This window comes from Sarcophilus harrisii, chromosome 5, assembly GCF_902635505.1.
Source record: "Sarcophilus harrisii chromosome 5, mSarHar1.11, whole genome shotgun sequence".
NCBI classification, from domain to species: domain Eukaryota; kingdom Metazoa; phylum Chordata; class Mammalia; order Dasyuromorphia; family Dasyuridae; genus Sarcophilus; species Sarcophilus harrisii.
Genome location: NC_045430.1, coordinates 177,115,773 through 177,129,122, shown reverse-complemented (window position 1 = coordinate 177,129,122; position 13,350 = coordinate 177,115,773). Strand labels below are relative to the sequence as shown.

The 13,350-nt window shown below is 40.4% G+C and overlaps 1 protein-coding gene across 1 annotated transcript in view; it reads right to left on the bottom strand.

The window, feature by feature from the left end:
• LOC111721123 (cadherin-related family member 5-like) overlaps positions 1–13,350 on the bottom strand; it is a 28,881-nt gene that overhangs the window by 4,113 nt on the left and 11,418 nt on the right. The window contains 4 exon segments of the mRNA XM_031940218.1: positions 9,103–9,433; positions 9,435–9,494; positions 11,620–11,655; positions 13,052–13,245. Of these exon segments, the coding sequence (XP_031796078.1) occupies positions 9,103–9,433; positions 9,435–9,494; positions 11,620–11,655; positions 13,052–13,245 (621 nt within the window).

Below are 13,350 nucleotides of genomic sequence, written 5' to 3'. Positions count from 1 at the left end.
ACCAGAGTGCTTATATAAAGTGATTTTTGCTCTTGGGGAGAAAAACTCCAGGTGAGTTTCCAAGTGAGGTCAATCCAGGAAGATGGAGCTGGAAGGAATAAAGATCTGGAGAGATACCACTCCTAAGACTCAGAGCGGCTCTAAGTAGGGGGCAATACAGACTCTGGAAGAGGGCCTCCTAAATTTGTTTCTGCTTGGGAGAGGGGCTCATTGAGGATCAGAGTTGAAGGTAGTGGTCAGCTAATCCAGTCCACTTATTTAATACTTAAGGAACCTGAGAGGAACCACAAAAATTAAGTAGCAAAGTCTAGGTTTAAATCCTAGTCATTTGACTCCAAATCCAAATTGAAGTCCACTATACTAGCGTCGTCCATCTGTGAAGGGTATGGACATCTTTGAACCTCATTCTGCTTCAGAAGGGATAGCATTTCAGGAGCTTCTTGGCAGATTCTACCTGGGAAGAGGAAGAGCACAGCTGCTGGGCAGTCCAGGGACAAGTGGGGGTTGAAAATTGCTTCTTCCACCCACGATCATTTTCCCATCTCCCCCGCACTTCCTTCCCACACCACACCTCCCTCCCACAAGCCAACTGAATTTATTTGGGGTATTTGAATTCCACTTATAGCTCTGGGTACAGTGGAAACATCATTTCCCCCTGGACTCTGTGTTTCTAATAACACAACTTAAGACTGAATTAGTTACCTCAGCTGCTCTCTCAGCTGCTGCATTAATCCATCATTTGTTCCCCCCTAAACTGTGGCAAGCTACCTCACCCCTATCCTGCACTTGGAGAGGTTTGTTTGTTTGTTTGTTTTTTTAATTCAAATGGTCTCCAGAAGATCTTGGATGACACAGTTTACAGAATATACAGCCCCAGTTCTCATCCTGACAGCTGTACTTCAGAATTGTTGACTTCACTTGTGGGTCAAGGCAACTATCTGGCAGCAAGATAGTTAAGTAGAGAGAGCATCCGACCTGGACTCAAGAAGACCTGATTTCAATGTAGCTTCAGGTACTTGCTAGCTCTGAGCAAATCAATTAACCTAATTTTCCCCATCTGTAAAATGGGGCTAATCATAGTGATGAGGTTCTGAATTATGAGGTAGAATTGGCAGAGAGAGCCTGAAGTACTGATAAAGTTACTCCCTGGGCAGGCAGGAAAGGGCACTGATGGGGATAGGTTCAACCTTATAGTCTCACTCTTTGTGGAGGTTGTGAATAGCCTTCCTTGCTATGTCCTGTCAGAAATCTGAGTGATGTAAAACCCCTGAGGTTAAATTTCCTCTGTAAATCTGTCTATAGAACACACCATCTTTGCTGAATCCCTTTTGTGGTTATATCACTCTGCCTTGTGGTGTCTTTCCCCTCATCCCTTCATCATGCCTCATGGTGTCTTTCTCCTTATGATAGCTGATTAACTCTTTTAGGGTTCTAAATTCCTCTATGGATTTAGCCTGCTAGCTAAGGACATACTCCAGTCTCATGGGATGTGCCCTTTCTCCTGGTTAATTCTGAGTTCCACTAGGGAACTTGTTCTTTCCATTGTTAATTGTTAAAACTCCTTTCCTTGCTAATCATATGCTCTCCCAACTCTATTTCATTATTTACCATTCCTAGTGTCTCCTAAATAAACCTACCTTTTGCCAAAGAGAATGGCCATTGTGAATTCTTCACATGACTGAACCCCAACATTTGGTGCCGATCTCAATCTCATCGTTTGGCTGTAACTTAAAACACATAATTTGGTGGACAGCATTTGGGACTAAGAATTGCTACCCTAAACACGTCATTTGGTATTGAAATTACTTTCCTCAATCACATTAATAGTATCTATTTCCTTGGGTTGTTTCGAGGATCAAATGAGATTATATTTGTGAGCAAATCTTAAAATCTTAAACTCTGAAATCTTAAAACTCTCTACAAATACTCGCTATTATTATACATTTTTTTCTATGAGCCCTATAGTTTCAACTGTAGAAATCATCAGCTAGATCAAATGCTCTAAATCCCACCATGTCTGGAACCTGTCCATATATCAGTTCTTTCCAATACCTAAATGCTGGCTGGTTTCTTGGTTGAGAATTTATTCCCCTTATTGAATTGACTATTCAATTTCCATTTCCTTTTCTGTGGCTCTCACTTTTCCACTTCCTGCATGATGACTTATTCAGATGATCCTAGGAGATGAATGATTTTTCAAAAGTCGAAAGTCTTTAGATCCTCAAAAAAATTTTTTTTGTTCCAAAGGGTTATTTCTGGCAGACAAGTAATTGTGTCCAAGTGACACTGAGCAAACATTGATGTTCTCTCAAAGGCAGATTCTTTGGCAGATTACTTTGTTAGAGTTTTGTCTTCATAGGCAGACATTTTCCAAATCTTACATCATGAGTATCTTATCCGGCGACTCTCTTCTATTTACAATATCTGGGGCATCCCTCCCATCACACATTGAGGCCTCAGAATCAGCAACTTCAGTTTTGTTTTTTTCCCCCTGAGGCAATTGGGGTTAAGTGCCTTGCCCAGGGTCACACAATTAGGAAGTGTTAAGTGTCTGAGGCCAAATTTGAACTCAGGTCCTCTTGATTTTAGGGCTGGTGCTCTATCCACTACACTAGCTATCCCCAAAACTTCAGTTTTAAGACATTTTGTAGTTCCCCATCCAATCAAAACCACAGTTTATAAGCCCCCACTGATGTGCTGACTTTTTCTTTAATCAGCTGGAAGATATGTTAGCTGGCTGTTGGAATAACTTCCAAGTGTGGCCTGAACCAAATTAAAATGTGACTAGAAATTTTTAAATAATAGTTTTTTATTTTTCATAATACATGCAAAGATAGTTTCCAACATTCACCTTTGCAAAATCTTGTGTTCCATATTTTTCTCCCTTCCTCCCCACCTTCCCTCTCTCCTAGACAGCAAGTAATCCAGAATAGATTAAACATGTGCAATACTTTTAAATATACTTCCACATTTATCTAGCTACACAAGAAAAATCAAATCAAAAAGGGAAAAAAAAAATGAGAGAAAAACAAGCAAACAACACAAACAAAAAAAGATAAAAGTACTATGCTGGGTTCCACATTCAGTACCTAAAGTCCTCTCTCTGAATGCAGATGGCTCTCTCCATTAAAAGTCTATTGGAATTGGCCTGAATCATTTCATTGTTGAAAACAGCCAAGTACTGGAAAATGTTTAACAAAATAAATAAAAGTACAATTACAACAGAGATTGTGGTTTTCTAAGTCCATATGCAGTCCATGGATCAATTAAGTTTGACACCACTGAGCCAGAGGACACAATTATTTCAAAGCAAAGGCATTTAATGAAATAACATCATAAGAAATTTAGCAGTAGAACATTGTCCTCAAAAACCTAGGAGACATTCTCCCACAAACAAAAACATTATCCATGGGAAGAGTGAGTATACATAGAGATAATAATAATGGTAACAACCACAACTAGTATTTATACAGTGCCTGTTATATTCCAGACACTATGCTAAGTGCTTTACAAATATTATCTCACTTAATACTTAGAACAACCCTGAGAGGTAGGTGCTATTGAAGTGGTAATAAAGGTACCAGAAGTGATAATATGTAATAGATAAATTATAAAAATAATATAATGGTTCAATTCATGACAAAGAAATTGTGTCAGAGACATCCATCACAGGTTACAAAGCTTTGCCATTTATTACATGAAATGGATCATGGACTCAGATAAACAGCAGCATCATAGGACTCTGAGTGAGCAACTTGCTTTTGGGGGAACACGACTTTTAAAGTCTCAGGGAAAATATTGGGGAGGAAGGATCTAGGGAGTAACAACTATGTGTATTGAGATCTTTGCTTTGGTTCTGTATTTTAACTTTCCAAAACCCCTCCATTTTTCCCTGCACACACTTAAGACTCTCCCTTCTCTTTTTAATCCTTCCATTCATAGTCCTAATTCTCTTTTCTTCTGCTTCACAAAATCCATCCCCCATCCTCTTCTTGGAAACTGATCTCCATCCAGCCCTTACATTGCTTTGACTTCAAACCATTGATGTTGCCCATGGACAAATCTAATAGTCTCTCCTTTGACCTGTATAGTTTTTGGCACAGTCCTATCATGGACACCTTATACTAATTAGGGACTAAAATCTACCTGCCCACCAGACCTCGTCTATTCCTTTTGTCAATCAATCCAGGAAACATTTATTAAGCACCTTTTATGTATAATGTACTGTGCTCCTTGGATTTTGACCTAAATATGTTGTAAACATCATGCCATAAAAAACTGAAAGGGAAACAGATCATATTCCAGTTATTGGCAGGGTGTGAATTCTTAACTAAAGAATTAAAGAATTTTTAACTAAATAAGGAACAAGTAAAAAGATAAACCAGATTATTTTAATGGCATTAAACTGAAAAATTTGAAATTGGAAAGCTTTTGCACAAATAAGGTTAATATGTCTAAATGACAACCATGTCATCAGGGAGGTAGTGCCATGACATGGAAGTGAATTGGATTTGAAGGAGGGAAGGCTATGCAGGGTCACCTTCTTCACTTTTTTAGCTGGCTTGACAGGATAAGAAGGGAAGTGGTTGCCTGGGGAAAAATTCTCTGTATCTGATAAGGTCAATGCAACCATTCTGGAAAGTACTTTGATAAGGGTTTGATACCTAAATATATAGGCAACAGAGATAAGTAAAACCAAAAGCTTCTCCCCAACATATAAATTGCAAACTATTAATACTCATGAAGGAATGCTCCAAATAGTTAATTAGAGAAAAACAAATCAAAAATAACCCTGAGATTTCACTCTATGATTACAAAAAACCAGAAGATGAATACTGCAAAAAGTATAGACTTGGTTTGACCTTTAAGAAAAGATTTGAGAAGACACCCCTCCCTACCATTTTTTTGCAACAGAGGGTTGTGGATGTGGAACATGGCATATAACATTAGATTTCTTTTTTCAATGTGTTAATTAGTTTTGCTGAAAAATTTTTCTTTTTTGAAAAAAACTATTCTTTCTTATAAGGAATGGCTGGCTAGGAGAATAGAGGAGAGATTCAGAGGAATAATAGATAATGCAAAATATATATATCAATAAAAATTCTACCTTTTAATTTAATTTTTTTTATTTTTAAGGAAGCTATTGCAATAATCTAAATGAGTGGTGATGAACCCCTGGATTAGGGATAATGCTTATATAAGTGGGAAGAAGGGCATAGATGTAAAAATGGGGCACAAATAGAATCAGTAACATAGCAAATAATTGGACAGGATTGGGAGAGAGGGGCTTAAAGGGAGGAGTTACTTTGATAATATATGTATTTTTTTAATTTAATATTTATCCCCCCTTTCCAAATACATATAAACACAATTTTAAATATTTGTGTTTTTTTTTTTTTAATTCTCATTTCCAAATTCTCTCCCTCTTTTATTGAGAAGGCAGGCAATTTGGTATGAATTATACAAGATACACAGATCTTTCAAAGCCTTCCTTAGATTAATACAGTGGGGACAGTTAAATGGTGCAGTAGATAGTAGATTTCTCAACCAAGAAATCATGGAATCAGGAGGAACTGAATTCAAGTTCTGCCTCGGATATTTAACACTACCTGTGTGACCTTGGACAAGTCACTTAACCCCAATTGTCTCTCCCCACCAAAAAGAAAAGATTAAGAGAGTGAAAGTCAGTGCTTCTCAATTTTCATAAGATAAGAACCCAGCTTCCTAGTTTCTCAACTTTGTCAACGGTACTGATTTCCTTCTCCATCCTACTTCAGCCACACAGTAGCACAGTCACATGTTGTTTTGTCATTTGATCCAAACAGTCAGACAGATATTGTTTTGGGTGTGACAGCAACCTCATTATCTGGAATATTGAAGCTCTACTCTCTTATTTACACTAAATGTCATAGGAATTGTAGTCCTTGTTCTTTCAATGAGTGTTCATACTCTGGGCCAGGGAATCTTGGGAAGTTTAGTCCTTTCTCTTGGTAGAGATGAAATAATGAAAAACAAAAAAACCAGACCAAATCCAATGAGTCGTACCACTTAGAGAAAGGTGTGAATGCTTGGAAAAGATATGATCTGTGTCACGTTTGTGCAGGATTCCTGTGACATATCACTTAAAACAAGATCTCCAGAACAAGTATATCTGGACAATTTGCCACACATTGCTGGGGCTTATTTGGGGAAACATTCCATAGTTAAATTTGTTCCTTGTTGTGCCCGAGGTAGAAGAAAAAATTGGAGAATCCAAAGTCATAATTAGTTCTACAGTTTTATTTATTCAATAAACATTTATTAAGAACCTACTATGTACAGAGCACAAAAAATTGAGGAAATTAGAAAGTTTATATAAAATACAGATAGTCTCCATTCTAATGGAAATTACAGTCTTGTATTGGAAAAATACATAGATTACTATAATATATAAGATAATGATCACAGAGGGCTTTTAGAGGGGAGAAATAAAAAGGGAAAAAAAAAAACAACACACTTTCTTGTATCCCTAACCCAGATAAAAAGTCTTACCTTTGATCTAACTTCTTCAAACCCACTGAAAGAAAGGTGCTAGACTAGAAAATCGAAACATTTTCTTACTCGGCCTTCCTCCAGAACATCAGCTTCTAGACCCTTACGATTAGCAAGTTGTGGAGACTCTTGTCTCACAATCACACCCATCCATCTCTGCCCACTGAATACTGGGAGAATCCAAACTGTAAGCTTTGAGAGCCTGATATAATAGAACATCAAGAGCTATTAGGAGTATGAAGACATAAAGCATTGTTGGAAATCACATTACCACTTTACATTTTAAATATATTTATTATTATAAAACTTCAAGATAGCTATTTGATTGACTCCTTCCCAGTTGGGCAAATAAATCATTAACCTGAGAACCCCGGGGGAACATGTAAAACCAGTGGCCAGGCCCTGAAAGGTAGGCCCTGATTGGAACCAGAAAGTGTCAGTTACTCCAGCACTAAAAGTGAGCCCAGAGTGAAGAGGAATAGGAAGAATTTCTTGGGAAGAATCTGGTTCATTCGGTGGGAATTAGAAAAGGAAGCCAGTAGTCTCACCCACGCAGTAGAAGCCTTAGGGACCTAGAGAAATTCAACCACTAGGGGCCACTTGGACCAGTCTTAGGTCTCACCTAAGTGTCGCTAAGAGACAAGGTGGCCATGTCCAGCAGCTAAGGAATATGATGGATGGCGGAATTATCGTGGTACTGGAATGCTTCAGAGCTGGAAGGAACATCAGGGGTTGCCTAATCCTATTCTTTCTGTACAGTGGGCTAACTAGCCCAGATGTAAAGATTGAAGAGTGACAAGAGAACTTTCCAGATCAAATAAAATATTTATAAAGATCTTAGCACAGTACCTGCCATAGAGTAGACACTAAATAAATGCTTAATTCCCTCCTTCCCCTTCCCAAGAAAGTCTCAAGACAGTCTTGATGCTTTCATAAATGTAACAATCTTATTTTGTTTACTTTTCCTCCATAATACTCTATTAATTAAGGATTTTGTTTTGTTCCGTTTTTTTACTCTAACTATATTTATTTATTTATTTTATTTTATTTTTTTGCTGTGGCAAATGGGGTTAAGTGACTTGCCGAGGGCCACACAGATAGGAAGAGTTAAATGTCTGAGCAGATTTGAACTCAGGTTTCCTGATTTCAAGGCTGGTGCTCTATCCACTGGCCCTACCCAGCTGCCTCCTAACTATATCTTGATTGAATTAAGGGAAGCAGAGTTTCTGTCTAACCTATATTTTCTAGGAGAGAGAGTGTTTCCCAGGCCTGGATAGACCCAGCTGTGGTAATAGAATAAGAACTGAACACTAATGGAAAAGGATATTGAGGTTTAGGGTCAGATGCTATCTCCAGCCTCCCCAGGATATTGCTTTATGAGGGATTATTGAGGATACAGGCCTAAGCTTTTAAGGATAATTTAATGGAGTGTAACCCACCAAGTTGGTCTCTTCAAGTATTTGAAGAGCTATCATATGGAAGAATCAGATTTGGCCCCAGAAGCCAGAACTAGTCTCCAGCAAGTTGCAGAGACATAAATATTATGCTTGATGGGGAAAAAAGTGTTGAGATATCAGTAAAAGCTTCTTATCAATTGAAGCTGTTGTCAAGTGCAAAAAGCTATCTTAGGAGACAGAGAGTTACCAGTTGCTGGAAGTTTTCATGTGGAGGCCGGATGGCCACTTTCTAGAAATGCTGTCCCATTCAGGTTCGCACCACATGAAATGAAATACTGAGGTCCCTCCCGACTCTGAAATTCTGTAATTCCTCTTATAAACCCTTCCCAGTGGATCTGGTTCATCAGAGTATTTCAGGTGTAAAATTAATACATATTTACTCCCATATCTTCCCCAGTAGGGAAATCAAAGCTTTGTTCTTCCATGTTAGAAGCAGAGAATAGCTAAGTGGTACAGGCAACAGAGGGCCAAACCTGAAGTCAGAAAGACAGTGAGTTCAAACGTCGCTTCAGACACTTACTAGCTGTGTGATCCTGGGCAAGTCACTTAACCCTGTCTGCCTCAGTTTCCTCACCTGTAAAATGGGTTGGAGAAAGAAATGGCAAACCAATAATATCTTTGCCAAGAAAACTCCAAATGGGGGTCATGAAAAATGGACAATAATGAACTGTAATGATAGCAATTATAGGCAGTGGCAGAGCAAGCTATGAAATAGGGAGTGGAAGGGATTGAGCTCAGGTCTTGGAGTGGGACAGTGTAGTTCATAAGTCTGGACTCTTCCACCCCAGCTGCCTTTCTCCAGTCCCAGGAGGGAGACACACTTGTTTGCCACATCCCAAACTCAGAGTCTCTGACCAGGGTCTCTTTTAGGCTCTCCTGACTTTGCCTCCCCCTTCCCTGTGTCTACCCTTGTAGAAGGAAGGTAGGAAGAAGTGACAAAACTTCCAGTGGAGGCTTTCCTGAATAGAATGAGGCTTTTCTGAGCAGCCCAGGGAGACAGGGATGAGATGGTCCTCTCCAAGGGGCAAGATTGTTCTTCTGATGAGGTTTATTTCTACTGCATAGAAAGCAAAGGGGTTATCCCCTTGTCCACAGCATGTGAATGGGGACTAACCTAAGGGGCCCTGGGGCCTTCTGTTCCCTCCCATCAGTGTCTCTTCTTCAGACTTCTGAGGGTGATCTTCCCCTGTCCTTTTCCCCTGACATGGCATGACCTCACTGCCAGTTATGGTGTCTGTATTCTCTGTGCACATCTGGGATGGCTCTTGGGACCACACAGCCTCCAAACTCATGACAGGCTTTGGAATCTTGCCATTAGGAAAAGTTTTCACCTTGGGTCCAAATCTTTCATCCTCTCCACTAGTGGAAAGCAAGGGACCCTTGGCTCCAGTACTTTGAGCTCTTCTTCCTCTGGATCCTTTGCCTGTTGGGGCCGTAGGTTCATTGATTGCCTTTGTTCTGGAAGCAAAATATCCCTGGGTTTGGACCCGACTTTCCATTTTTGGCCTGTGGAAGACAACAAGCAGGAGTGTAGTAGTGCCAGCCAGTCTCAGTGTGCTTTAGGCACCTTTTATTAATGATTAAGGGTTGATTTTCTTTTCTAGGAGGAGGATGTCTACATTTCTGCTCTTCCTTTTGGGCTTCCTCTCAGCCCTACTGTTCCATGTCTTTATTCCTACCAATTCTCACTTCAGAAGAAAGCTATAAATCCCAGTCCTTCCTATTGACTCTGTCAGTTTGTAGTATGGCCAATGGGAAGAGTAACCCCAGAACCCAAATCTTAGCTTCCCTTCTCACCTTGGTGATACCTGTAAGCTCCGAAGGTAACAGCTGAGGCAGAAAGATGGCCCAAGCTTGTTATATCAAATGGGGCAGGGACGGATGCATCTCTCTGCTGCTTTTATCCCCTAGGAGACCTAAGCCAAGTAGAACTAGCAGGTGACTATACCAAGTGTCTCCTTTCCTGAGAGCCCCCAAATCTGAATTGTTTCTAGTAGCTTTTTAGTTGATTCTCTAGGGTTCTCTAATTATATATTATATCATCTGCAAAGAGTGATAATTTGGTTTCCTCATTACCTACTCTAATTCCTTTTATCTCTTTCCCAACTTTTATTGCCGAAGCTAGCATTTCTAATACAATATTGAATAGTAATGGTGATAATGGGCAACATTGTTTCACCCCTGATTTTACTGGGAATAGTTTCAGTTTATCCTCATTACATATGATGCTTGCTGATGGTTTTAAATAGATGCTACTGATCGTTTTAAGGAAAAGTCCATTTATTTCTATAATGTCTAGTGTTTTTTAATAGGAATGGATATTGAATTTTATCAAATGCTTTTTCTGAATCTATTGAATTAATCATATGATTTTTGTTAGTTTGATTATTGATAAATTCTCCCAAATCTAAAGCTCTACTTGGGGTTGTTTGATTTCCTTTCTCACCCCTACTATGTTTCCTTATATCTTTTTTAAAAATTTTTTATTTTTTTCTGCTGAGGCAACTGGGGTTAAGTGATTTGCTCAGGATCACACAGCTAGGAAGTGTTACACGTCTGAGACCAGATTTGAACTCTGGTCCTCCTGACTTCAAGGCTAGTGCTCTCTCCACTGTGCCACCTAACTGCTCTCTTCTCTTCTTTCCCCTCTTCCCCCTATATCTTTTTTTTTTTTTTAACTCAACAAGATTTTTCTTTGGATCAAATGGAGTTATGGGCATGTTCTTTTTTTCTAGAAAGTACAACTCAGCCCTTTGAATTCTAGCTTAAGTCAACTGATAAGAATTTATTGAGTGCCTTCCTTCCATGTCCGTGGTACTAAGCACTTATAACACTTATAACACTTGCCATATGCTGCTAATCATTCTTTCCCTATGATAGCACCTCCACATGCATATTATCTTCACACAAGCTTTGTGAAGCAGGTCTCATCATTCCCACTTTTACAGGTGAGGAAACCTAGTGGTTGCAATAACTTGCCCAAACTCACTTAGTTAGTGGCAAAGCTAGGTCTAGAACCCAGTCTCAAAGCCCTATTTGAGGGTCTTTCCATCTTTCTTGTTGCTTGTCATTAATAACAACTACTCATATTTATTTAGCACCTCGAGGTTATGACTGTTCCCCACAGTGGACATGTACTCCTACTTCACCACCACCTCTCAGGAGCCATGACTTTAAAGGCCTTTTCTGAATCCCACTCCCAGTATGGCACATTTATTTTGTGTGTATTTATGTGCATGTCTTCCTCCCTAAAGCGTGGTGCTTAAGGACAGGTGTCTCCTGTTTTGTTCCACAAGCATTGCATCTCTAGGATCTTCAGCGTTTTCTCTGGCTGTCCTCCATGACTGGAATGTCCTGCTTATTGCCACCTACTGGCTTCCCTAGCTTCCTTTAAGTCCCAAATAAAATCTCATCCTCTACCAGAAGAAGCCTTTTCCAACCCTTCTGAATCACAGTGCCTTCTCTCTCTTATTTTTTTCTGTTTATCCTGTATATGGCTTGTTTGTACATATTTGCTTGGCATCTCCCCTAGTTGATTGTAAGCTCCCTGAGGGTAATGACTGCCTTTTGCCTTTTTGTATACTAAGCACTTAGCACAGTGCCTTGCACATGGTAGGTGCTTTACAAACACTTGATCCATTAGGTTAGTGGAGACTTGGGAAAGCATCTCTCAGCCTCAAAAGGATCAGGCTTGGGAAATAAATCTGAAACTTTCCCAGGGAAGAATGTTTTGGGTCCCTCTTGAGAACAACTAAGGCTTGGGAGGAGTAGAGCAGGTAGAAGAAGAAAACAAACATGGTGGGATGTTTTTCTTCATGGAGTTTGCCTGACAGTCCTTTCCCCTTCTCTGTGTTGCAATCATTTTCCCTTTGGGAATATTAGATGAGTCTCGGAGCTTGTCTTGCCTTTGAATGATTGGGGAGGAGATTGGGAAATGAGATCTTTAGGGTGCCAGAGATAAGCGAGGGTGGAATCTTGGTGGTCTTTATTCTGGGAAAGCTAAAGAAGCATTGGGACTAGATTAGAAGATGATCATGGTTGTCCGGGCTCCTTGACTGTCTATCAATCCAGTGTTGCTTCTGTCAAGTGGAAATGACCCAGTTGAGAGGGACAGTTAGGATGGGGAGTTCAAGGTCTCAGTTGTCCTAGAATATAAGGAAGAAAAGTTCCACTGAGTCACTCACCTAGTTCTGCAGTCTCTGAGACACCAGAAAAAAAGGGAGAAAAGATAGGAACTTGGTCACTGATTCATTACATCATCCTATCAATGGTCTTTAGGTTCCTTGTGGAAGGATCACTTCTCTGCTTGTGGGTCCCCACAAGAGGACCGTGCCCATCAGGCTTGCAAATCTTGGAGAGACTCTTTCTGCAGGTTTTTGCTATTCTTGGATGCCTCAGGAGGGATCGGTTTTATGCCCTCCCCATCCAGATTGGGAGACAATAAGCATCTCTGCAAATCTGTGATTGGGGAGTGCTTCAAACCACGGCTGTTGGTAATCTGGACTACAAAAGCTCCCATCCTGCTTTCCTTCCAACCCTCCTCTTCTATTTATCTGTACATTCATACCTTGGAGGGCCGGAAGGCACCTTAAAGATGCTCCAGTCCAGCCATTCACTATATAGATGAGGGAACTAGGACACAAAGAGATTTAATTTGTCCCATTTATCACAGGGAATGCCACAGAGACACCTCAGGTTGTGTGACTCCAAGGTAAGTGCACTTTCTATTCGTCTGTCACTAATAATGACTGATCCAAGTCTCTTTAAAAGTGAGGAAGCAGAAAGGCTAGATTTGGAGTCAGGGGATCACAGCCACATTCTGGTCCTGTGTCTTATTGGCTACAAAACTGATCTTGGGCAAATTACCCCATTTCTCTAAGTTTCAGTTTTCCTCCCTTGTCAAATGAAAGGGTTGGACAAGATCTCGAAGTCCCTTCCAACTCTACATCCTCTACCCTTACATTCTTGAGTTAGAGGCAGTCGAAGGGACTTACGAAGGTAAGGGAAAGTCAGAGGTCGGCCTTCTTTCTCAGGGAGGGAGGGCCGGGGGGTTGCCCACTCACCACATTGGGATGCTTTTCATCAGCTAGCGCTGTCTGCTTGGAGCACTCCTGGTGCTGCCGCCACCTTCTCAGTGCCCAAATGCCCAGACTAAATCCGGTCACCAGAAATAGCCCTGCCAGGGACAGGCTGCCCACCACTACCACCCTGTCAGCCATATTTGGGGATGAGGACAACTCTGAAGGATCTGGAGGAACTGTGAGGGAGAACATGGAACAAGGGAATACCCAGCTCAGCAACCCTCCCATGGATCCCCCCATTTTATTTGAACAAGATTTGAGATCAATGTCTCCCATCCTCC